This window comes from Xiphophorus maculatus, chromosome 20, assembly GCF_002775205.1.
Source record: "Xiphophorus maculatus strain JP 163 A chromosome 20, X_maculatus-5.0-male, whole genome shotgun sequence".
Lineage (NCBI taxonomy): Eukaryota > Metazoa > Chordata > Actinopteri > Cyprinodontiformes > Poeciliidae > Xiphophorus > Xiphophorus maculatus.
The window spans coordinates 6,847,981-6,874,976 of record NC_036462.1 but is presented as its reverse complement, the minus strand read 5'-3'; the positions used below and the strand labels follow the sequence as shown (position 1 = coordinate 6,874,976).

At 37.3% G+C, this 26,996-nt stretch overlaps 1 protein-coding gene across 2 annotated transcripts in view; it reads right to left on the bottom strand.

The window, feature by feature from the left end:
• Positions 1-588: 588 nt before the first annotated feature.
• asic1 (acid sensing ion channel subunit 1) overlaps positions 589-26,996 on the bottom strand; it is a 188,307-nt gene continuing 161,899 nt past the window's right edge. For both annotated transcript variants that reach the window (XM_005807554.2, XM_014471920.2), the window contains 8 exons: positions 26,541-26,668; positions 11,897-12,047; positions 10,953-11,009; positions 10,331-10,484; positions 3,529-3,620; positions 3,144-3,223; positions 2,743-2,844; positions 589-2,094 (listed from right to left, as the gene is read on the bottom strand). In XM_005807554.2, the coding sequence (XP_005807611.1) occupies positions 1,999-2,094; positions 2,743-2,844; positions 3,144-3,223; positions 3,529-3,620; positions 10,331-10,484; positions 10,953-11,009; positions 11,897-12,047; positions 26,541-26,668 (860 nt within the window). In that variant the 3' untranslated portion in view covers positions 589-1,998. The remainder of the gene's footprint in view (positions 2,095-2,742; positions 2,845-3,143; positions 3,224-3,528; positions 3,621-10,330; positions 10,485-10,952; positions 11,010-11,896; positions 12,048-26,540; positions 26,669-26,996) is intronic.

The following is a 26,996-nucleotide window of genomic DNA, read 5'->3' as shown; positions in this document are numbered from 1 at the left end:
CACAATTTTTGTTTCCAATATTCACAAAGTCATGCATCACAAATAAGAAAAAAAAACCCTGCTACATGTGCACCAGTTGGCAGCACCAGATGTACCATAAAAAAAACGAGATGTCACCCAGAATTTTGAGCTGCTGGTTGATTGACAGTCTTGATTAAACTTAAACTGGCAGTGGAAGATATTTCCCATCCGTCCTTTTGTCATCTAACTACTGAAAGTGTAATTACGCTTTAACGGCATGAGTTGGAAAAAACACCAACATTGTGGCTTGCAGCGTTTCAAATGAATGCTTGACAGAGATAAGCAATATCTTGCTTGGTACCACATTCCTGCCCTTAAACGTTTTTTTTTCCCTTAATGCTGACTTATTTTAAAAGAAAGTGTTGGGTAAGGAAACACTCCAGATTACATGATTAGAGGTAGCCCCTGATGACGCTTAATCTGATTTTCCAAGAGCTACTTGTGATTAAAAATGAATGTTCACTCTATTTGGTGATGAAAAATACATTATTTTGCCTCTGTTCGCTCGAGCATATAAATGCTTCTGAAAGTAAATTTGCTACTGAGAAGAAATCCTCCCAAGACAAATTTCAAAAATGATAGTTACATTTTATTTATGCATCAATAACTAAATAGACAGGCCTCTAAACCTGAATGGATTGAGACAGTCAGACAAAACTAAATAAGTTTGACATGAAAGAATGAAAAGAAAAGTCAACAAAAATAAAAAAACATGACATATCAAGAATAGTACGTTTTCTGTTATATCACCTCTACGTACTTGCAATATTGTGCTTCAGTAAGACTTTTGCAACTAGAACACAGATACAGGAAATTCCTAACAGCCCTACAGAACCGCAAGTAATTCATGAATAAAAAGTTCAGAAAAGAACCAAAAGAAAAATATTATTCTTTTTTTTTTATCACCTCTCATCGAGGTCAATATAAGCATAAATGAAGATGAGCAAAGATTCTTCAACTCATCTGGCACATGTGAAAAAGTTAACATAAAAACTGAGAGTTGCACAATTAAAGACTCATCTGGTTGGGCATTATGTTTGACACCCTACACACACACTTCACACACACACACACACACACACACACACACACACACACACACACACACACACACACACACATAAGCAAAAACACAGAAATATAAGAGACGCATCATCTTCCTTTTACCTGCTTATCACTGAGGCAGACTTGGTAATTACAATGTAAATGTATATTTATATATTTATATATGTTTATTATATAAAGACATAAAAATCAACTAGAAGTAGAAATGAAAAGAAAGAAAAAAACATGCACTGGACAAATACAAGCATGCATTACCATGACGATGAGACCTGAAATTTTCACCAGTACATTTTTCAAATGGTCAATGTTGCACCTGTGCTGCTGTTGTGTTTTCCACCCATTCCCCATCAGGCATGAACAGAGATACATTCTCAAACCTTTCCTTGTGTTGCTACATGTACAGTGGAGTAAGCATTTTGAGGATCGTCACAGAAGCAGGTGGGGGAGGGGCAAGGGGGTTAGTGTTGTGTCACATAGAGGCATGGAGGCTCTTTTCTGTTTGCGGTGAAATTCCTGTACATTTTCCAGTAACCATGGATGTTTTTTTCTTTTCTTTTTTTCCTTTATTCCTGTAAGAGAGTTTGTTGTTGTTGGCAAACTTTCTCCGCCAGTACCTGTTGTGGCAGTATTCCAGAGGAAAAACACAAAAGAGTTTGGACCGCTGCATGAAATGTTTCTCTAAAGATCAAAATATACTTCTTAATATTCAGGACTCTCTCTTTTACTTGGCCGTTGGATGGAAATCTTTTATCGTGTTTGATTGATTTTTCTTTCTCAGTTTCTATGTAAAAAAAATGCCTCTGTTTTTGTTCATCAGCATCAGCTCTTCATTGTCTGTGCGTCAGAAAGTTTGTTGCTGTACGGTCGGCTTTGGTTGCATAACACGCACGGTGAGGCTTTACTGAGGTCTGCTCAGCAGGTGAAGTCTTCAAAGTTGCCCTGGCCCGGATGGTGAGGTAGCATGTTCCCAGGATATGTAGACGGCGTACGCAGGTTGTCACAAGGAGCCTGAAGAGAAAAAGACAAAGAAATTGGAATGGCAGCGAGAACGAAGCAGAAAGATGATTGGCTTTGAAGGAAAGGGAACATAAATGTGCAGACGAGTGAGAAAATCTTGAAAGTGTCTTTGGAAAAAAAATGAAAAGACCAACAGGTTGGGTCGGGAGCGGAGAGATAATAGATTCCTGAGCAATACTTGGAAAAATAATGAAGGTGGATGGAGAGGGAGGACTACTAAGTGAGGCAGGAGCAGAGGAGGAGCGCCTTTCCACTTTTCTCTGCCTGCGCTCTGAGTCACAATTAAAGTGAGCCGGTTTCATTTACACTTGGATATAAGTAAGCTGTCACAGCGTCTGAGGCTTTAATTCTGGCCTGTCCCTGCTGGTACTGTCCTGCTGCTTTGATTAAACCCAAGCCTCCTCTCCTTCGACTCCCTCTCAGTCTTCCCCTCTCATCCCAATTGCTTTTCTTTTCTTTGCATCGCTCTCTTTTAGCCTCTTTCAATCGCTTTTCCTCTATCTCACTCTCTCTCTCTCGCCAACACCACCCTGACTGCCGGCAATTGAGGCCAGTAGAGACAAAGAAGAAAGGAGCTAGCTCCTGTCAAAGCAATGCGGTCTGACACAGTCAAAGTACTCGGCAGCAGCCTATACTGACATGGTGTTTCACATCATCCAGGCTCAGCACAGCTCCCCGATCATTGCTGCTGCGGCTTTTGTGTTTCTTCTTCATGCATCTGCACAGCTTGTACTTGATCACCTAAAAAAACAACAACAACAACAACAAAAAAACAACAAACACATAAGAATAGAGTTACTTTTTCTCTTCTTGCTTCTGGAAACCATCCAAATATTTTCCTGTTTTATAACTAAAGCCCACGTTTGGATCAGGTGACTTCAATGATTGCATGCGTCTATAAATATGCCTTCCCTGTGGTAAAAAAAAAGAAAAAAGAAAGAAAAAAAACAGCTTCTCTTTCTTGTTTATCTCAAACTTTCATTTCACTAATTACTAGAGCACACGTTGAGCGTCGGAGCTGATGGCAGGTGTTATTTTACCTCGTACAGGTAGTCAAACAGCTCAAGAACGGTGAGGATACTGGCGCCTATGAAGAGACCCATCTGACCTCCGATATCGCCTGAAAAGAAAAGTGAGAAAGCCTTTAAACTAGATGGAAACCATTTCACCGCATTCATGAGCTCCAGCTTTAATCTGTACGGCTGAATGACGAGAGAGGCAACAGAAAACACAGATGTTTGAAAATCTGCAGTTGAAAAGCGAACAATAGATTAAAGAGGCAGTTTTTACATCGCCAGGGATCTGAACACCTATTATAAAAATGCATACATTGGCTGTGCCTTCATGTCGGATGAAAAGCGTCTGTCAGGCGGCACATTGCATGTTATCTTTTCCCAAGAAAATACTTGACAGCCATTTCCTTACCCAGAAGGCCTGCCAGTTCGTAGGCTTTCTTTTGTTCAATGGTTTCATAGTTCAGCGCCTCAAAGTAGATATCCAAAACCAGAATGTTATCACTGCAAACAGAAAGGGAAGAATAGAAGTGTGAAAGGCAGGCATTCAGTCGTCAACATGTTACACATGCTTCTCTCGGGCTGTCAGCAAAGAGGACGGTTGACTCCAATTTCTGCACAGACCAAAGCAGATGTGTCGTGCTGAGCGGATGACCTGCCACAGCGAACTAATTTTCCCTCAGTGGGCCTGATCATCGTGGTGTACAGAGGAAATGATTACAGTTGTTTGATTTCAGCGGAAAGAAAATCAAAAGGGATTAGCTTAAGGGTCCAAGGCAAAACAGAGAAATATTTTTCTTCTTTGAGTTCCCTCTCCTTGGGGGAAGACAGACCCCAAATACTTTTAGATCAAAACCGCTTCGAAGGTTTTAAAAATTCTCTAGTGGCTATCCTACTTTATTCAATCTGAGCAAAGTAAAAAATGATTTTCTTTGAAAAGATCAGGTGAAGCCAAGAGCTGACTTTACATTGCAAAATTTAACAGAAAGATGGAGATGTCGGTGCAAAACAACAAATATTTATATTGAATTGTGTTGCTGAACTGCACTGATTTTACTAAGAGCTCTTTGAAAAGCATTGAAAACATGCCTATAGTTGAAACTAGATATTTATATAAGACGTAATAAACAACAGTTGTGCATATTTTTCTGACTGCCTGACACTAAATATAGCTGAAGTGTTCCTGTTTTAGTGATGATCAAAGTTACAAAATGACTTCTGTTTGCCAAATTCCAAAATGATGAAATATATATTTTACATCAATAGTTTGTTTTGCTTCAGAATCCCAGAATTTTCTTGAGTGCAACAGAGACTTTGTAGATTAGTTTTTGTAAAATGTCTGTTTTACAATGTGAGGAATTCATCATTAGTAATAACTGCAGAATATTCCATGTTTGGGTTGCATTGGCTTTCCTTCACATCAGATTAGAATGAGCCCTCTGTCTCTAGGATCTTTAAATCCAGTCAAATGTCACTGGTTTGTGGCAAATTTGAAAAACCTTATTTCAGTGTGAAGGCAAGCATGGTCCTGGTGCATTCTATGGTATTTGGCAGCTGGAGTTCACCCTGCAGCTTTCCAACACATCCTGTTACAATGATACTGCCACAGTTATTATATCTGCACAAAAATGTCTCCTGAAAATCTGAGAAATTTCCCTATGAATGTGGTGGGGCTCTGAATAAAATGCAGCACATCCCCCAAAGCATGCAGCACAGATTTAAAGTTGTGGTCTGCCAGCTTATGTTGGCACTTGTAATCAAAAGGACACATGAATACAAAATCCAAATCTAAAGTATGTTTTTTTAACACTTTGAATGGATCACACCAGTCTATAGCTGTTTTTCATTAACTGTGCTGGAACTATAGTATATTTATACTATATACCACATCCAGCAGCTGCTTACACTTATTCATTCTCATCTCCTTAACTAAATACAAACTCAAGGTTTTTTTTTGACAACACAGTTTAAATTTAACTTGGAGTCCAGACAGGTTCACTCGGTCTCCCAGTAACAAGTAGCACACTTATCTTTATGTACAAAGTCTATGAACATGATGCATTTTGTTTATTAATTTTGTTTATTTTTTGCATATCGTTCACTTCAGCTGCTTGGCGAGACATTTTTGTTGCAACAGGAGGACAGCAGCTCCCCTAGTGGCCAGGAGTGGACATGATGAGGTTGTAGCCTTGACATGAAGACAGGACTTTTTGAGTTTTGATCTTTTCTTAAGATTTTACTGCTTTTGTTCTTAAGCAATAATTTGAGTAAGCAGTGTAACTTCTCTTGCTTTTAGTTTTTGTTTAACATCTTCCAGCTCCATTTTGTCGCTTGTTGTAACCGCAGGGTGTCAAGTGGAAATCATCTGGGATGTGTGATTGATAAGAGAGAAGATGTGTGCATTGTGCGATGCGCTGTGCTTGGTAAAGTATAAAAAACGACACACAGCCCGAATTTTAGGTCTGGCTTGGGCCATAAATCTAAACTTTAGCCAGAAAGGCCAGTTAGGGCTGCAAAATTTATTGCACATTTATTGCCATTGCAATATCACTGTATGCAACTTACTTATTGCCTGATCTCCAATAAGTGTGAGCTCATTAGTCAATGAGCCATGTATTCAGGCTCTATGCTATTTAATGCAGCATGAAGATGCCAGTCAGAAACAGTTGTTTTCACATATATCAGATAAATCAAATTAAATTTTATTTTCTCCAGAAGCTGGATAGATTTTGTACTATCTGCTGCCTATTTGCTTTGAACCTCAAACCAAAAGACACTGTCACCGTTTATTTATCACAGAATTGACCATATTATCACATTTTACATCTTTTCTCAATATTCTGCAGCCCAATGGCCAGTTCTCCTTTAAATGATCTGACAACCAAACTAATCTAACCAAATATCATGACCTAATACTAATAATAGCTCCTTCATGACTCCCCATGACCTATTTATGAAAGAGTTTTCCCTCAAAGATTATCCATGTTCCAGCTGATTTTAATGTTGTCATGTGTATCTTTAAATGTCAATTATTTTAAACTAACGGTCATCTAGTAATTGTAGTATAGTATTGTGGTATCGTAGTTCTGCAAGACTTTGCAGTTAAGATGTAAAAAAAAAAGCATGCTACTTTGCATTGTCTTTTTTTGTTGCAAGGTTTGGGCACATCTTTGCAGAATCCAATAAGTTCTTGTACTTTACAGAGTCACAATGACCCGATGCTGCAGTTTTCTAAAGATGTTTAAGAGATCTTGTTAAACTTTTTGAACTGCAAAATGAACTGCAATACGAGCCTCTCTGAATAGACAGACCTCTCTGGGACTACTTATGTAATACGATTAGAATGCAGTATTGTAATAGTTTAAATTAGGCCATGTTTCAGCTAATCTTGATGCCATTAATTGAACTAAAACCTTTTAGCTTCTGGGTAGCGTCTGGGTCAGAGTCCACTTGTTTTCTCCAGGGGTTGGATTGCATTGGTTCCTATTAAAACTATTTAATTAATGCTAAAGAAAATGCAGCCCTGTACAAGAGCTGGAACCAACTGCTGTGCTATTATGTAACAAAATATGGTTTTCCTCCATTAATTTAGGTTCAGTTTTTAAAGGTTTATTCACTACATTCACATTAATCCTAAAACTATAATTTTAACTAATTTCATGCTTTCGGATTTGACGTCTTATAAATTTGAAACTTCCACAGACGTCAAACTCTCATAGCTCTAATAGCCTCTGGAGTATAGGCAGCCTGTCCCTAGTCGAATATATTGAGGTTTTTGTTTTATTTCTGACAGTTTTTCTGGTATTTTCCATCTGTTTCCCTCTGGTCTGTAGGTCTCCTGTGTGAGGTGTCACCCTGATGTAAAAGCGATGCTTCCTCACTGACAGTGAGTAACCTAACCCACATCTGATCAGAGCTGCTGTCAAACAGCGGACCAAAGCTTTCGCCTAGCTGAGCCTCCTTCTCTGTGAGGTTCCCGACAGTCAAACTTTACACTCTTCAGTCTCACACCACCAAGCACAGAGCAGGCTGAATATCAAAGACCCTTCCACAAATGTTCATTTCTTGGGAATGTGGCCACTTGTTAAACAAACCGTCCTCTGGGAATGTAGAAACTTTCTCTTTCTGGTCGCACTCTGGCTACATGTGCTGCAGTAATTATCTAACCCTCAACAGCGTGGAGTGATGAATAAAAGATTCAGCTATGACTGTACCCACTTCTCATTTTCTTGAACTTTCTTTTAATCTTTTTGGTATATTCTATATGAAAATAAAACACTCTCTACTTGACTGACTAATCATCTGAAAGTCTCACTTGGAGCTCTTTATCATACTTCAAAAATTAAAAGAAAATCTTTAAAGCTTTAAAAAGTCAACCTAAGTAAGTAAGTAATCTAAGGGAATCATCAACCTCAAAAGAAACATATTCTGCCATACAAAAAAAAGAAAATTAATATCCAACCATTTTGTTGAGAGACTGTGCAAAAAAAACACCTTTTAGATAATTAAAACTAATTATACTGTACATTGTGTTGTCCTAATAGTGTATTTTATGCTGTTCTTTTCTTTCTCTAAACACCAGTTTGCATTATTTTGCTGTTGTGAATCCCCAAAACAATTTTCTGACGCTGCTTGTTCTGTGTAAACTTTATTAAACTGCAGATACGCAGCTCCTTTGGGACAGCGGTGGATTGCTGTTTGTTGATATTCAATATGCACACCTTTGTTGCTCAATAATGTCTTGATGTTGGAATCACGAATGTTATCATTTTTCAATGGGTGAGCTCTCTTGAGTTGCAGGTAATTGTTTTGAGGCTCACTAACAGTTCACAGAACATATTCCGTGGCGGACCCGAAGTTATTGTTTTTGGGTAGTTAACTTTTGGAGGGTTACAGCATCCTTCTTTCTCTTTCAGTTCTTCATTTTTTGTTTTGAGGTCAAATCTTTTCAGAGAATATTGAGTATAACTATCCAGCTGGATGAGCATCCAAACTTAGGCTTAGGTCTTTACATTTGATACATTTTACATTGTTGAATGATGATTGATTTATTCATTGAGCACTTAACAATAGCTAAGGTAACTAATTGTAAAAAAAATCACACAAAAAGAAAAAAACCCAGTAAAATTAACAATAGAAATAAGGGAAAATATCACTATGCCACATGGTATAAAAAGTCTGTCTCAAGAAATAAGTCTTCATCTGAGACTTAAGGATCAGAGCCTTGTTCATGGGAAATCTAGTAAAAGGTTATTTAATTATCTCAGGAATCTCCCATGTACATAAAAACTTAAAAATTCAGATAAATAAAATGGTGCAAGATGATTATGAGCTTTAAAAACAATCACTGAACAACCTGGTTGAGTGATTGTGACAAAAAAGGAAAAGAACATGAGGATATAATATTTACATGTTTATTTTAATGGAGAAAATTAATCCTGTGAGAAACGAAGTTGAATTAACCAAACAAGACTAAACCAGTCAAGCAAACAAAGCCTGCAAACCAAACCCATGAGGTCAAGCGAGGTGAGAGAAAGGTCCAATATTCCCTCTGTGCAACAAAAGCACCTCAGACTTTTATATAGGGATGAAGAAGAAACTCAGGTGTTTTCAATCAGCGTAACTGCTGCATTGTAAAATTTTAAAGTCAATTCTAAAATGGAAAGAAAGCCAATGTACAGAGGATAAAACAGGGCTGACATGTTCACATCTAGAGATGTTGGTTAAAAGACATTCAGTCGCATTTTAGACAAGTTAAAGTCGCCTTAGGGAAGACAGAGGGACATCGTGTAGAGTCTAAAACTAATAAACACGTTAATATCTTTCTCTGAGTCAATTTACACTCCTGATCAAAGATTAACCTAAGGATTTTAACAGTTTTATTAAAGATACAGCACTGATGTCAGAGGTGGCAATGTCACCAAATAAAATACATTCAATCTTATGATCAATTATTCTTATCCACTGTTTTACAGCCGTTATGAAGTCCAAAACTAGAGAGAACCGCATTAGTCACACCTAACTTGACTTACTAATATCTCTTACTATGCAGTAATCTGCACGATCAGGGAAGGACAGTTTGTATAGCTAAAACTTTACCTAGTGAACATATAAAGGGAAAAGAGAAGTGGACCAAGAATACAGCCTTGTGACACTCCATAAAAAGAGGAATGCTGGAGGAGAATAAATTATTGATCATGACACAGAATATTCTATCTGTCAGGTAGGAAGTAAGCCAACTCAGTACTGTGGATACCAACAAAGTGTTTTAAACGAATCGAAAGCTGCTGTAAGATCCAAGAGCACCAGAACAATAAGGCGCTTATAACTGTCAACAGATGCAGCAAGCAGAGCTGGAAACAAATCTTTTACAGTCAGATTCAAAGAGAATCAAAGTCTGAGCTACACAAAACTTCTGCCAAATAAATATGAAATCACTGAAGGATGTTCAGTGATTTCATTGTACCTGACCTCTTAAAGGTCAATGATTTTATTAACCGTATCAGAGTAAAGCAGGGCAATCACATGCACAGGGCTGGACGACATGGCTGAAAAATGTATCATATCAGTCAATATTGATAATTATTTATTAGTTTTTTTTTTTTGCTTTAAATATCTGAAATACTGTCAAAGTGGTGACATTTCCTGTCTTATAAGAGAAAACTGATTTTCTATTATCACTCCACTCTCTTCTTATTTTTAAGTAGTTATGAGGCACGCTGGTGAAACACAAAACTGTTTCTGCATAAGTTACTTAACTTGTGCAGGCACCCAATGAGTGAGTTCTTTGATGCCACCCACCTTGCTTATTTGGAAAAAGCTTTTCCTCAAACTATATCCAGTGCATTTTACTGATATTCATCATGTATCTATTGTGATGTATATTTTTTACAGATTTATTGCCCAACTCTTTTTATTCAACTTCACACCTTAAGTTGGTGGAACTGAAACACCTGAAGTAACACTAAGAGATGCAACACACTTTATGAAACTAGACATAACATCAAAACTTCTCAAAAGAGTAATCAAGTTGTGATATTGAATAATCCAGAGAAGTTAAATGCATTTTAAAACTCATCTAAGATCAATTTATAGCTGCTTCAAGTGAAGCAGCCTCTCAGACAGCAGGATAAAATTGCCCTGAACATAATCAAAATGATAATGAGGCAAACAGGATAAACATCACAGCAAATTTGAAAAAAAGCACTACTTACGCAATGTACTGTTCTGTCTTGTTGAATTTCTTGGCGAGGTACTTGGCCGACGCCTTGCTGGGTATCTTCACAAAGGACAGCTCTTTGCCATATCGAGTCATGTTGCATGGGGTCTCACACACACAGTAATCATTGTCCTTCTCAACAAGGAAATCTAAAAAAAGAAAAAAAGAAAAATGATGGCGACAGATGGAGAGAGAAGAGGAAGGCAAAACAGACAGAGATGCAAAAAGAGAAGACAGGGACGGATTAATTTATCGTCATTCCAGCGTGACAAACAAAATGCCAGCTGAGTGAGAGGCGTCAAAGTAGAGGCGACCTCTGAGACCTTTAAAAGAATATAAAAAAATGGGACAGACGCATGCTGACAGAGCAAGAGGGACAGCAGGGCAACGTGCGAGGTGATGCCATGAAAGAGTGCGAGATTGCAAGTCTGTAAGAAAACAAGCAGCAGACATGAAAGGCCTGAGAGGTTTTAGCTGGTGGTGAGGCAGAAAAGGAAAGCTTCAGTGGTACCATCATGCTGAAGGAACACTATTATCTGTTATCAGCTCGGATCAAGAGCTCTGAACAGTGGGATACATATACAGTATACACACATCATGCTGGTTTATCTTTTTACCCAAGGCAGGATCTGCACACTCCTTGTACTGCTCCGGGGTGCAGTACGGGGCATCTCCTAAGGACAGGCAGGGAAAAGAAAAAGCAGCAACAGTGTGAAGGAAAGAAGAAAAGCTTTTAAAAATGGGTTAAACATTTGCTTTGAGTCATTACTTTTACTTTCCACAACTGGATACTGTCATAAAATGGATCTGGTCTCCTAACTGATATTATTTATCACTGCTTAAAGTTTCTGCCAACATTGTTGCAATCTATGTCATTCTATAAGTCCAGCCATTCATTTCAATCCATCAAAACAACACTGAATAAAGACCTGCCATGGTGCTGTGGACCAACAGGAAATTACTTTCCTGCTATTGGCAATAATTCATGGAGTTTTCCTTAAAAAGTACACATCTGACAGGAAGATTGAAGGACGATGAGGACCAGAGCAAAAAACGGTGGGTGGAGGATTCTTATCTCGCTCCCTGTGGACTCAGGATATTCAAACACACATCAAGGCACCATATGATCCTGGTGATCAGACAGGCAGATTGTCGGGTTGCTCTGTGACTGACAACAGAGACGTTAGATGGGAGGCAGGTGAGTGAGACTTAACAGAGTCCCAATCCAAATGTTTCCTCTGTGCCAAAGCCCCCCTTTTCAATTTGCCATGTGAGATCTCACACTGTGATTAAATGTAAGAGGTAGACAGCAAACGCCAGCTTTAATCACTGCACAAACACAAAGGGAAAATGGTCGAGTTTTCCGATCCACTAGAGTGTGAAAGTATGTGATTTTCTAAGACCGCTGCCAGGAATGTGTTGGTTCCGCGAGTAAAACTGTCACCACCACTTCACACGGACACTTTTACAATAAGTTTACAAACAACAGCCATGAAGGCACTTTTCTGCTTGATAAATGCATTTGTAAGAAGCAGTGTGTGTGTGTGTGTGTGAAAGATACCGGGCATGTGAACCATCCTGCAATTGCAGTTTTCGACCAGGTATCGCGTCTCGCAGTCAATTCTGCAGGCAGTGATGCTGTAACTGCTGAAGAAGTCCGAGTCCATCGCCGTGGACTTGCAGTCGCCCCACGGTGGGGGCAGGTACGTCAGCTGAAAGAGAGAGAGAAAATAAAAACCCTCTTTAGTCTCAAAGTGTTAAAAAAAATCCTTCCCTGCTTGTGTGATGATAATGCAGTCATTTGACCTTGTACTTCCTGTCAGGAAGATGAGAAACGTGTTACTCAGTCTGTAGCAGAGGCCATTTCCCAACAGACAATGCACATTACACAGGTCATCTGCTGCATTAGACTCAGAGAATGAATCCCATTCTTACTTCATGGTGAATACATCTGTACAGTGATGGTTATTGTTGGAGCCGGTCTCCTACGCTCTCCTATTTCTAGCCTCCTTCTGGGCTCTCATCGTACCACTCTTCATAAGAAGCCCAATAGCACCAGCTGTGTAGCAGAAAGTGGTTGGCTGTAGGAGTTTCAGTCTCCACAGCTCTTTAGTGGAGCAAAACCCCATGCACCCTGAGTTTAAAGCAATGCACCCTGAGTTTAAAGCAATGCACCCTGAGTTTAAAGCAATGCACCCTGAGTTTAAAGCAACAAGTTTTATGCAATTCTTATGCAACATCGGTAAATTACTCCCACAGACATTTGTCCATGTTTGGTGGTAATCTTGCACAAAAGTCTACTGTGAATGATTTTATGCTTGACCCCAAAGTGTAATTATCACTCTCACCGCAGGTGCATTCAACAGATCCATATAATTTAACTGAATCCAGGTATTTACATACACTACAGCTATGTTTTCCACAGTCTAACATTAAAATCTGAATAAATAATTCCCATTTTGATCCATTAAGATTACCAGTCTAATAATAATTACCATTATTGTAAGAAGCAGTAAAAATGCATCACAACATAAGTGTTTCATATCGATGATTATTTATTTGGATTTTGTTTTAAATAACTGAAATCCTGCCAAACTGATGAAGTGACCTTTCCTGGTTAGGTCACAGTTTTCACTCCATGTTTTTTATTTTTAAGCAATTGTGAGGCAAAACCTGAAACTGTTGCTGCGTCAGTTACTCAACAGGTTGTTGCTAGGTAACCAAAGAGTGAGTGAATGAGTTGATGCCATCAACCCAGCTTAGCAGGCCATGAAAGTTTGAATGGTTTCCGTTTTTCCTCTGCCTACATGTGGTTCCTGATCAGAGTTTAGTGAATATTCTATATATTCAATATTGAATATTTGGTAACACTTTATTTGACGGGTTGTAAATAAGACTGTCATGACATCGACATAAACATGACATAACATCTGTCATGAACATGAGTAAGTCTTCATGAATATTTATGACTGTTGTCATAAAGTGTCTTGGCAACTTTAAAAATTATGTAGCTTTATGTTATTAAAGCTAAAGTTTAATCAGTAATACCTTTATAACAAATTTATGTCAGATCATAATTTTTTGGTTAATGTCAAGCTGTCATAACGAAGACATTTTGAATAATGTTAACTTTGTATTAAAAAAGTCATGATTTACCGAATTACACTTTATGACAACAGTCATAAATATTCATGAAGACTTACTCATGTTCATGACAGATGTTATATCATGTTTATGACGATGTCAATACAGTCTTAATCTCAACCTGTCAAATAAAGTGTTACCGGATATTCTATCAGATGTATTATCTGCTGATATTGATCACGTGTCTATCACAATATTGTCATTGATTTATTGAAATTAAGTTGAGGTACAAACTGCTTTCTTCCTTAACTTCATGGGGAAAAATGAAAGAAATCAGCAAAGACATCAGGAAGAGAATTCAGGAACTTCTAGATGTCCGAAAGCACCACTTTGTGAACAGCTATATGTAAATGAAAAATAAAAACAATATGGAAATGTCCTGCCATCACACTGCTTCAGAAAGGGGATGAGTCTTCCAAAGAGGACGGTGTTTTGGTCCAAAATATGCATAGCAACCTCTGTTGCTAAGCTAAAGACTTATAAGATGCTGGCTGATGGTGGCAGAGAGTATGATTAACCACAGCAACGGTGGTTGTAAACCAAATTTACCAGGAGTAACAGATGAGGTCATTGTTCTTTCATGGAAAAACAGAATGAAACAAAACAAAACCCATGGCAATATTTCATCGCTAAGTGAGCCAAAGAGCCACTTGTGGCTCTTGAGCTGCCGGTTGCAGGGCCCTGCTGATGAAAACTGTGATCCTATCACAATGTACAACACTTTTACTTTTAACTTAATGTTAAAGTAAACCTGTGAAGGTAAAACATGAAACTGGTCCAAAAGAGAAATTAGTTAAATTTTCTGTGCCATACCACCCATGATACACAGTGAAACAAGTTCATTAACATCAGGGGCTGAAAGGCTACTTGGAGGTGAATTAATCCAAAATAAAAAAAACATAAATTATAAAAAAAAAACCCATCAAATTAGACCAAAAACATAAAAATACCGATCCCAATTTCCAGATACACTCTAGGACAAATTTCTGTCCGTCAATATAAAAACAACATAAACAAAAAAATTATTTTGCTCTCATGAAAGTAAAATTGAAATGTTTGGCCATAATAACTATTGTTATATTTGGAGGAAAAAACAGGGAAGCCTGCAAACTTGTTACAGACTGGCAGCATCATGCTGTGTGAACGCATTGCTGCAGGAGGGACTGGTGAACTTTGCAAAATAAATGACATCATGGTATATAACATTATGTGGACATTATTGAAGCAACTTCACTACATACAAATGGTTCTTCCACATCCAGAAAAGCATTTTGGTTTTTAATTTGAAGAAAGAAAGAGAAAAACTCATTATTCTGGCATTCAAAGAATAGAAATAATTCTGGTAATTCTAACTGCCCTAAAACAGAGATTTTAACCAAATACAAGCTATTATACAATATACTTTTCATATTACAAAGTAATTAGAAATGTAAGAATGCAAAAGAAAAAAAAATCAACTCATTGATTTAGAAATTGAAACCAAACCATTGAGTATAGTATGATTTTGAATTGTGCCAGTATGCGTTCATATGGTTAACATGATTTCTAAACACACTTATGATATCTTAGCCTTATGTCAAAATTAAACACTGAAGTTCTTCAGACTTGGCAGACAAGTGGTTGATTATAATCTGACTTTTCTATGACCGCTCACATAACATAAAGGGTGCTGCATAATGTGAACCTCTTTGGGGTACATCAAAGCAGAAATAAAACCTTATCTGCTTCATACCTCAACATCAAACTCAACTTAAGAGCATGAGCTCAGAAATAGATCCTTTCAATCAGAGGATTCAACTTGGAGTCACATTAGCCAGAAATCTAATAGTGAATGAATGTTCCTCCAAAAGAGCCACTGCAGAAGGAAAGGTTGAACCAGATATGAACCAATGAAGTTAAGTGAATTATTTTAATGGCATTTGCTTATTTGCATATTTTAGCTACAGCTACAGTTTGGAAGGATGACAGTTAGAAAGATCTAACTGCTCAAATGTATAAGTTGGGAGAGAGGTACACATTTTTTACAGATGACAAACACATCATTGTTCTTTGAGGACAGTCATCAATATTTCTAGAATAATTACAAAAACTAATTGATGAACTGAAAGTGCTGAAAAGACAAAGCTGAAACTGATCGATAAGGCAGAAAAAAGGCTGAGAGCTACAAGATGTAGTGGTGTTTCACTTGTGATGACAATCTCTTTTATTCTCTATAAATCTGGACCACAATTAGGACTAAAGTACAAAATAATTTTCTTTCAAAGAAAACATCAATCTAAAAACCTTATGGGAGAATTTTATTTGATCAGATGAAAGATCTTTGGGAGCTGTAGTGCCACAGCTCCCAAAGATACTCGTGGCAGAAGAACAAAACTGCACAAACACAAAATAAGTCTATATCCAAAGCCAAGTATGGTAATGGCAGCATTAGGATCTGAGGTATTCTTTTCTTTGAATTGAAGTAGCGTTTAATGAAGATGAACAAAATTATAAACAGCCCTGAAAGTCTGATAGTTTGACCCCAAACCTTCAACTGTCTGACAGAAAGGTTATTCTAAAGAGAGATTTCATTTATAAATGAAAACACAAAAAAACTATGGCACAAACCAGAGATAGTCCAACATCTGCAAAAAAAATAGGAAGAAGGGCTGTGGGCAGGAAATCCATACTCTAATAAATTTGGAGAGCTTTTGGATGCGGAGTAGGCACAAATCACCAAGTCAAGATGTAGCATGCTGACAGATGGCTAACAAAGAACACTGAAGGCTGTAATTAAATAAAAAAGGTACAAAAACAGTGTGGACACTTATGTAGTCAGATTATTGGGATTTTTATTTTTGAAATATAGATTTAAACCAATTAGATTTCATTCTTATTTGTTAGAAAAGTGATTTGTTCATATTTCTTATGTCACAAATAATTTGAACAAGCCAAAACAAACAATGATCTGAGGGTAAATATTCATATTTTTAAAACTAAACCAAACTTATTAGATTTTATTCATTAGCAATGAATATACATATATATATACATATATATTCATTGCTTATAGTCTTATATACAATATAGATAAATGTATTCTAATTAATACATTTATATCTGATTTAAATATAATAAGTATAAATTAATTGCACTCAGAAATACAGCATATTTATTTTCAACCTTGAATTTCATCTTTTCTTCTAACAACTTGCTTTTCTGCTTTTCCAATATACAATTTCTGCATTTTTTAAATGTTTGGTTTAAGACAAAGATCAAAACTTTGTGACATAAATAAAACATGTAGTCTATGAAAAGCCAAAGAATAATTACCCATAAGAAAAGTTTAGGAAAAATAGCAAGAAAGCAACTGAATCCCCAGTAGTGAATAAACCAGCAAACTACATGATCTCATGCTTATATGAATAAGCATGAGATCATATTACTGACCGCTGGAGACATAAGAGCTCCAGGCCAAATATCCAGTCTTTCTACTAGTGTGTAATAATAAGAGTTAAGGAAACCGAAACAATTAAATTAATATATAATAGCTGAGTAAAATACTGTAGCTGTAACATTAATTATGAATTTCAATAAAAAAAAACCCATATACCTTGTTTTCCAAACCGAACCTCAGTGAACTGCATGTTTACTCAAGTTATGACATTGCTGATGGAACCACAGTAAGCCTCCGTCATAGGAAAATATTTTTTCAACATAAGAACATCAGCAGCTCTAATTTGCATTTAATCCAACTGAAAAAAATGCTAAACTTGATGCATTAAATAAAGAAGAGGGCTGTAATATAAAAAAAAGGACGCTTGTGTGTGTCTCCGTTTCATTGGCTCAAAGTGTACATCACTGAGTGCTCACAGAGCAATAAATTAAAAGGCCACCATTGTGATTTAGGAACCTGTATTTTACAATTTGTACTAGAGTGCAGAGGCAGCCACGGGTGCAGCGAACTGGATTTGGCTATTAATAACCCAGGGCGATGTTCAGCATGCGCATAAAGTATTCACACACATTACGATGCACTTTTAGAAAACACAGGTACCCACAGCTAAAGAGCTTTCCTAATGCAAAACACAGAGGAAACATACAGTAAGTGCTGCAAGGAACCTGATGATCAAGAAAAGATTCAAGATCACATGGACAGGATACATGGTGGAGGAAATAAATGGTTCAATCACAATAGTTCTGCCATTTTAAATGCTCCATGCATTTCAAAACTGTCAACATCACTTCCACGGAGAGAACCATCAACCAGCTTCGCCCAAAGTGAGTCTGGTGTAGAAGATTTAAAATTTTAAAGAGTGCGGTTAGCCGGTTAACAACCAGAAGGAAGGAAACAAATCACGATAAGACGTTGACCTCAATTCTCCCTTCATTAACTGAGCGAGAGAGCAAATAAAAGGTAGAGAGGAGGGAGTCTGTGTGAACCAATGGATAGGATAAAGGGGAGGATGGAGATATGCTGGCGGAGGAGACGTTTGCAGGATTTCTGCTTTTTATTTTGAAAAGGGAGACAGATATTGCATTTCTTCTGTCTTTTAATGGGATCATGGTGAGTGACAGTTTGGCCAGATGAAAAGTCAGTGGCAGCTTTGCACTACAGGATTGCTGAAGCAGAGTTGAATGAGTGTGGGGTAAACTGCATTAGATTAATGAAGAATGAGCCTGCCAGGGAATAAATAAACAGAGGCAGGCTGAAGGGAAGCAGAATGTAGAGAATGATATTAAAGACAGAAATTGTATTAGCAGAATTGTAATGAATGTTGGAGAGCAAGAAAAAAAAAAGTAATGGAGCCAATGAGAGATAAAAAGAGATGCATACTTTCCTGCAGAAGCGACATTGGCAGCATGCAAAATCCTGCTGCAGCCTGCTGACACAGGAATGCACTGACTAGTTGTGTGGACGTGGACGGACTGAGATTACCACCAAAATCCCCCTTTTCTCTGCTCCATTCATTATGCGTGAATCTGTTGCATATTAGGGACCAGGGAGTAGGATTTGTCTGGCTGCAAACTGGCCATCGCATCCACAAAATTATTCACAGCTGAGAGGAATAACCCACATTTACTTTGTTTCACTGAACAAGACCAATTGTGACAAGATCACTGGGCAAAGTCTGTTCTTTATTTATGCTAAAGCCCCATGTGGGTCTCTGTGAGAGGGTTGCACAAGAACCTGAAGTCTCTAAGATGCATGCAAACATGAATAAGCCCTTCAACCTCATTATACCACTGTTGGCTTAGAGGTTAAAACATGTTCAGCAGCCAAATAGCTTTATTTATCCCATCTCATATCAAAAGAGGATTAGAACAGACACACTCATCTTCTCATATGTTTGTCCCTCTGTCTGAAAATCAAGATTGCTTTTTAAAAAAATGCATGTGTACCCCAGAGTTTGGTAGTAACTAGTTACATTTGCTTGAGTAACATTTTGGAAAAAGAGCATTTTTAACTACGCTGCACTTTTTAGTTTTACTCGAGTAAAATTGGTATGAAGTATCGCTGTCTGAGTAAAATTTCTGGATACTTTAGCCATTGTAAGTAACTTGACTGGAAGAAGAAGAAGAAGCTTGATTTATCCAAATATTCACCAGACAAAGACAAACACCTACAGTTTGTTTTGTTGTAAAAATTTCATAAATCTTATCTGAAAGAAATTAATTTGGAAAATTTTTGGAAATTTTTTAAATTTTGACTGAGTTTTTGATCTGTTACTTGAAGTATTGGAGTAGACTCTTTACCAAATACTTCTTACTCTTTGACTCCTTTTTACAACTTGAGTAATTCCAATTTAAACTTTTTCTTTTGCTTAAGTAAAAAAAAATTGAAGTAATAGTGAGATGATAATGAGATAAAACAATCTAATTCTTCTTCTGTATTTAGAAATTTGAAAATCATTATGATATAGCAATATGGCATTGATTAAACTGGTGTTTTTTGTGTATTTGAAATATGTTTGTAATAGTCTGAGTTGAATAGCAAATTTTCCTGCATGTGAATTCAGGGCAGATATTATAAGTTTATGCTACTTTCCGCTCCTTTTCATTCATTATTTCTTTTAGTTGTTACACGAACTATTCCTATTTACTATTGAGTGAATGAAATGAAAAATTAAATGAAGATATCTAAAAAAAACAGTGAGTGATAAATATGATAAATATATAACCCTTCGAGTTAGCTGAATTTACAAGATTGAATAGGATATGATCTGTTTTTACTGTCAAACAGCTGATGCATGTTTTCCAGCCGAAGAAACATTTCTTAAGCCGCAGAGCAAACAGAGCAGCTAGCAGGGCAGCAGAGAGCTGAGTAAATGCTGATGTCACGGGATCTTCATGCTAGAAGTGGCTGCACCAGTAAGGAGGGGGGTATGAAGGAGCAGCACTGGGGGAATGGGGTCACAGCTTTGAAAACAAATATGTTGTGGAGATATTTCACAGTGGTGGAAAACAAATAGTGTTTGAGGTCTGGTCTGATCTGTGACCATGCTGCTACATATCATTCCCTACCAGCTAGCATTTCGAGTCTCTCTCAGAGCTCCATTTCTGAGGAAAGTGAAAAATGGAGAAGGTAACTGGCTATAAAATTTCACTCGTATAACTCGCCATCCTTTTGTCCTTTCAGTGAAAGCGCAGTGCTGGCCACGTTTATTGGCACCCCTAGTAGTCATGTCTTAAGAGAATTATAAAACAGATTCCGTATTTACTACAGAAGCATAATTTCACACTGAAAACGGAGAAAGTGGGAAAAAAATCTCATATTACAGAAACCTAGAATTGTGCTGCTCATGGCGGCAGCATGTTGGAGTAGTTTATTAGTCCTGATTTGTCCTTTTTGAAGACTTTTTTTCATAGTATTTTGGTTAAGGTGTTGCTGGAAGGATTTTTAGTCTTATTTTTGACTTTAGGACAGTTCTTATGACACATAAGACTCAGACTTAGACTGACTTAGACATAACTATGGCAACCATGTGGGTTTTTTTGTCACAGTCATGAGCAGCTTATTAGCATCTCAACAGCACAAATAATATCTGAATTATGACCCCAACTCTCAGAAGAGTTTCAGAGGATTAAAGTTCATCCATCTCTTCCAACAATTCCCAACTCCAACATCTCTTTCCAGTTTTCTAACCATACAACCAGAGATTTAAAGAGAAGCAGCAAAAGCAAATGAGATGGATTAGCAGTGCAGATGGTGGATTAAGCTGTTAGCATGTCATGACAGTAATATAGCAATATTCTTCAGTCAAAGGAATCTGTAGATTTGTTGCAAGACTGACTGCTACTGGAAATACTTCCTTCACACAACACCACCATCCATAGGAACTCTTTGAAGGCACTTGGATGACATGGGGAAAACATTTTATTTCCCTTTGAGATAATAAAAAAAAAAGTATTTTAAAACTGAATTGGACTAAAATAAGACACATTGGTTTACTTTTTAATAAAAAAAATGGTGCTGGAATTAAAGTAAATAGTAATTTGTAAACCAATTTTTGTCAGTTGGAAAGCACAGAGTCAACTATAACTTTCACAAAGACCTTTGACCTTTGTTGCAGTTTGACAACAGTGAGCGTTAGATGATTTTTGTTTTAATCTCCCTTGGCATGCTGCTTACTACGTGTGGTGGCAGTGTAAGGATGTGCCCTTATCTGGAGCTCTGTGTGTCTTTTGTAGTGAAGTGAAGTGATTCTGCAGTTTAGGAAGGAGGCAATTAATCGACTTACAATTAATTGTCAATTAATTTTTATGAGATTAAAATGAGTTCCAATTGATTAAATTGATAAAGTCTGCTTAAACCTTCTTTAAGTGTTGCAGTTTGGTCACCATCCAGAAGAGGGTGGCACTGGTCATCCCTTAAGTGGCACCAGTTGAAACAGGAATAAAGATGGCGGGACCATACTAGAATGGGAAAGAGAAACGGTCCAAGCAGAGTCCAGTGTGAGATGCAAGATAAATGTTTTTTTTTTACCCCCCCAGGGGGTCTTTTGTGGGCTCCAGTGTCCCTTATATGAAAGTAGGTTGACAGGAAAGGGGGAAGAAGAGGAGGGAAGACATGCGGCAAATGTCGCCGGGTCTGGGAATCGAACCCACGACAGCCGCGTCGAGGACTCAAGGCCTCCAAACGTGGGTCGCGCTATCAGCACGCCCCCGCAAAATACATTTTAAGTTAATCAGTTTTCACCTCAGTTGTGCTCAATCAACTGAGGTGCTGCATGATGGAGCAGCGACAGCAGATTATGGAAAATTATATTTTTTATGTTATGGAAAGATGGTTGGCCATGTTGAGCGCCCATCTTATCAATCAATAAATCGTTAGTCGATCGATAAGATCAGCCAGCTTTAGATTAACACATTATCCAATAACTGTCACCCCTAGTTGTTACATAAGTGCTGTTACATCCTCACTTTTGATTAGGAAGTGACATTTTACTTTAACGCCATACTCAGCATCAGCTTCAGCATCCGCCTGTTACAATGGATGGAGAAAACATTAATCTTGTTGAGTCCTATAAATATCTGTGAGTTCACCTTGACAACAAACTATCTATTAACACATGTGGCAAATAAGAAAGAACTGAGCAGACTCTTCCTTCTCAGGAAAATCTTTCAATATGTGCAGTTGGTTCTTTTGCATTTTTTTAAATCAATTGGTTGTGGCTAGCGATGCATTCACTGATGCTGCTTTTTGGAGCATCCGTGTGTGGGATCAGAAAGTGTATGTCTGTGATGGGTGGCGGAGCGGACTCTGTTGGGGAGAAGAGGATTCGATGCAGGCCATCCTCTGTAACCACACACACCCTCTGCAGGAGGCTCTGGGCGCTCAGAGAAGCAGTCGCAGTAATAACTACAGGCTTCTGAGTTGGAGAACAAAGAAACTGGAGAGGCGCCATAAGGCTGAACAACACCTCCTGCTGACCATGTGCATTTGCAAATATCACAAGTATTATGAATATGTCAGCTATTTTCTTTGGCTATGGTGTTCTACAGTTATTGTGCTTCCTTAAGGTTTACTTGATACTGTGAACTATGTTATTTTGTAATAAGTGGGAAGGTAGGCATCATTTGCATATTTTAAATAAACTACAAAATATAATAAAAAAGTTTTTGCGGAACTGTATTTTTTTTATATGTATGACTATCTGTCTGGCATTAAACTCACAATGCAGAAAAAACAAAACCAAACAAAATATGCAAAAGAATAAAACAAGACAAAACAAATACAGAAATAGAAAAATAATATTTAAATTCTTGTCAATGGCAAGAACACAAAATGTAGACTGAAAACAGTATACATGAATGCATAAGTTTATTATACTTTCACTATTTTATTCATACAGAATCATGAAAAGAGAAATATTTCTCCTGTGTATTTTTCTAAAGCAAATCTCCACGGAAATCTAACTGAGTCTGTAGACAAACTCAAAAGAAATAATGCAATCATAACCTTAATATATTTGTTTAGCAAACAATTTTATTCATCTTTTTCATTTAAAGAGTAAAAAAACAGTTTTTACTACCCACAACTTTTTTTTGACAAACCCGTTTCTCTTAATTCATAGTTTGTTTCTTTTATTTTGAACCATATCTCTGTACTGTACACCTTGGAAGGAGTTTACTGTAGCTTTGCATAGTCAATGTCTTCATTTCTCTTTCTTTCTTTCTTTCTTTCTTTCTTTCTTTCTTTCTTTCTTTCTTTCTTTCTTTCTTTCTTTCTTTCTTATGTTTAAAAATGGTGTTAAAATTGTCCAGTTCTATGTAACCTCGCCCCAAAGGTGGAGATGGAGATGAAGTTCTCTTCTTATGTCTTCTAAAATGTACGATGACCTTCGTAATTTTAAGTGTGAAAAGGAAGTTTTGTTTTAATAATTCACAGTCTGATGTTCCCTCTATGAAATGTTTTTGTGTGAAATCGCATTATGGTGGATAGAGGAATTTATTGGAAGAATGTGTAAGCAGATGTGTGGTTGTGTGCACCGCTGTTTTGAAGTTTCACAACCAGTTTAGACAATGCTATGGTAGTAACAGAGATTGTTCAAAAACAACACCCTGTCACATGTTTGTACCAGAAAATCTGCATCTTTTTTCCCCTCTTAGAACCCCAATAGAGGTTATATAAGAACCTTGAAGAATAAGGAGGTCATAACAATTATTATCCTGGTTTATAAATCATCATGTAGCCTCTGGAAAACGTCAGAAACAAGCTACTGGCCAAACAAAAAAGGGGTACCTGAAATGAAAAACAAAGATGGAACAGAGTTACGACCCCAACTCGTAAATGTTTGGAGCTGCTGCTCCACTGACAACAAACTGATCAACCCTGCCAGAGACACCTGTGCTGTGAAGGAATGTCACAACCCAAAGACACAAGCGCTCAACGATGAAAGAATGGATTAGACACAGATGCATCACGGATAAAACTCACAGCTGCACAGGACCTTATGATCCTGCATCTTGTGCAGCACAGATTTATACATGCCTTATGTTTTAAGGCAAATAAGAAATATTTCAGCTGTTCAGTGGAAAATGTTTATCTTGCACTTCTAAGCTGCTTAAGGTTTTTGAGAAGTAGAAGAGCACATGTAAAAAAAAGAAAAAGTTGCAAAAAGCCTTCTGTTTGGCACAAAAACGATAAATGGATTATGCTGGATTGAGTTTGAGGTAGAGTCCGCAGGGACGAGAATTTGATATTTTTGAAGTTGGAAAACGAACTGAGCTCAAACAGCTTTGATATCTTCTTTAATCATCTCTGTTTGAAACAAAACAACTACACAGAGCATAAAAGTTTGTGAAGCATTTACGTATAAACTAAAAGATTGGTAGATTTTCAAAAAATTGTAGACAAGGGGAACAAGGGAAAAAATCTAATTTTACTGCAATTTACCATACATTTCACTTATTTGTATGTAAGAAGTATTTTTTCATCATACATTTGTCAACTTGTGTTGTAAAAAGGGCAAAAACTATTTCTGATTTCCATTCAGTTAATAGAAAAAGGTGATGGTATTAAGTAGGGATGCATCGATTTGAAAAAAATGGGCCAATGTCAATATCTGATATTAATATTGGTATTATTGCCAGATCACCAACATTTACTGATATTAAATCTGTGACCACAACTTAAAAATGCAGGTGGATTTCTTTATATGAGCTGCTCGTTCACCTGCAATCATGTCAGATTTGAAGTAGTTGATGGGAAATTTGTTCTTCTTACTGACTTGATTCTTTGTGAGTCACCAAAGTGAGTGGAGTTTTTGAGTCAGTTACCCAGTACAGCACAGTACACACCACACCCAAAACCAGTGCAGGTCTGCAACTTTTAATAGTCCAAAGAGCCATTTTTACCTGCAGCTCAGAAACCTTGTTTAGAGGCGCACAGGTTGCATAACATTTTGAAAAAGACAACTTCTCATTTTTGATGAATATGTAGGAAACTGCTGTCATTTTATTTCCATTTATGAGATTAGATGTTTGCAAAAAAAGATGGATGCATTATTTAGTATATTAAAAATAAGCACATAGTTACAAAATATTGAGAGGAAGACATATTTACAAACGTTATTTGTTTTTTATTTTATCATCTCAGCCAAAGTTATAGAGTGATTGTGGAAGAGCAGCAGGTTGCAGACCCTGTACTATAATGTAAGTGTATTTAATATCATCCATTAGTCATAAAAGAAAACAAACAACTTTTTTTCTCTTATCTCAGATTTTGTTTTACACTTTCTTCACGCATTGTAGCTTGCAAGCAGTAATTCATACTGTTTGCGGTGAGTGATTAACACCCTTACCACCACAATAATACAACAGAACAAGTTGAAAATTTATTACCACCGTACTAGACTAGATGAATAAATTTATACTCAGAGTACAGGAGCGGACAGCAAAGAGCAGGAAACAGACGGGTTCCACCGCCCTCAGAGAGCGCACTGTTGCTGAGAGAAAACCATTCTCTCATCCTCAGCCAGTCGTCTCGTTCTTATTGGAGCTGAACCGAGCTGAATCGTTACCTCACCGATCCGCCCCTGCTGGAGCTCAACCAAGTTGATCAGTCACTGCTAGAGCTGCGTTTTGATTAGTTGGTTTTGTGAATGGATTCAGGTTACTGCTAGTATGTAGCAGTAGCGACTACGTGATCGAGTTAATGTAGATGACGAATCGTGTCTCATGAGTCAGTAAAATGACTGAAGACTGGCTCAGACTCTGAGACATTCCTTAATTGTGGGGTACTCCCACAATTAAGAAATTTGTCACAAGAAATGTATGAAATAAGCTTGACTATGAAATCTCAACGGTCCGCAGACATTGTGCATAAAGTCCGTGTGGCTCACAGAATACGCAGATTACTTAGAGCATGTGGAACAGCGTTGTTCAACTTCCTGTTTGTAGACTGATGTAAGCAACATTTTCTGAGTTTAAAAAATTTGCACAGATATGTAGCCAAAAGTACCAAACCCTCCAGTGACGGGAAACCTTGAATGATACTGATTCCATTTAGAGGAGTAAATGAATATTTACCACTTTTGAAATCGGACTGTAATGAAAGCTACAATCACTTTGTTCATCATCTGCATTTGCATTGACCATGTACTTGCATAATTTAACATTTTGAAAATAAATTAGCTTAATGGAAACACAGCAATTTCAAAAGACTCTCATTTTCAATAAAAGTTTTGGCATAAGGATGAGGGTTTTTTTTTTAGCGTATCAAAATTGGCTTATTTTGCAAAACTGGAATGGAAACACTTTTTTTGAGTTAAACGATCAACAACTGGATGTTGCCACTGGCGCAAACCACGAGAAAGAATACGGCAGGAAGTAGTAGGAGGATCATGGTGCAGCATGCTTTCTAACGATTTATCACGTGAACAAACTTATTCACGTATGATTTTAATTGCATTTCTTATTCACTGGAAACACTGCAAATGCAAAATTATGTTTTTCCTACGTTAATGGAATACTGACAAAGCTTTGCACTCATTTGTAATGGAAATGCAGCTATTGTTAGGCTATGCAGACATATTTTAGCATGTTTTCAGCGTTCTGTGATCTCTTCCAGGACGTACCCGTTGTTCTTGACAGGAAACAAAGGTCTGAAATCCTGGAGCCACTCCGAAGCCCAGCTGGTCTATGAACGGCGGCTCGTCCTGGGTGTGGATCTGAACCTTGATCCCAGCTTCAAATGATGTCTCATCTGTTGATGGTAAAAGGTTAGGACAGTTACAACAGGGATGATGATTTGTATGCACACACGAGCCTACACCATCATTACTAACCAGAAGGTGCTAAAGTGTTGCAGTGTTGGAATATATTTGCGCAAGGGAAATAAAAACGGACTGAAAACTGAAAAGTCTTAGCTGAAGAAAATCTTAGAAGCTATTATTGCCTATTCATCAAAATCTAAATCACTCCATGCATCATCATTTCTCATGAATGACAAACACTTTGGTATTTTTGCGGGTTAAATAGCTTGAATAAGGAACGAAAGGATAAAGTGAATGGATTTTCCAAACAGATTAGAC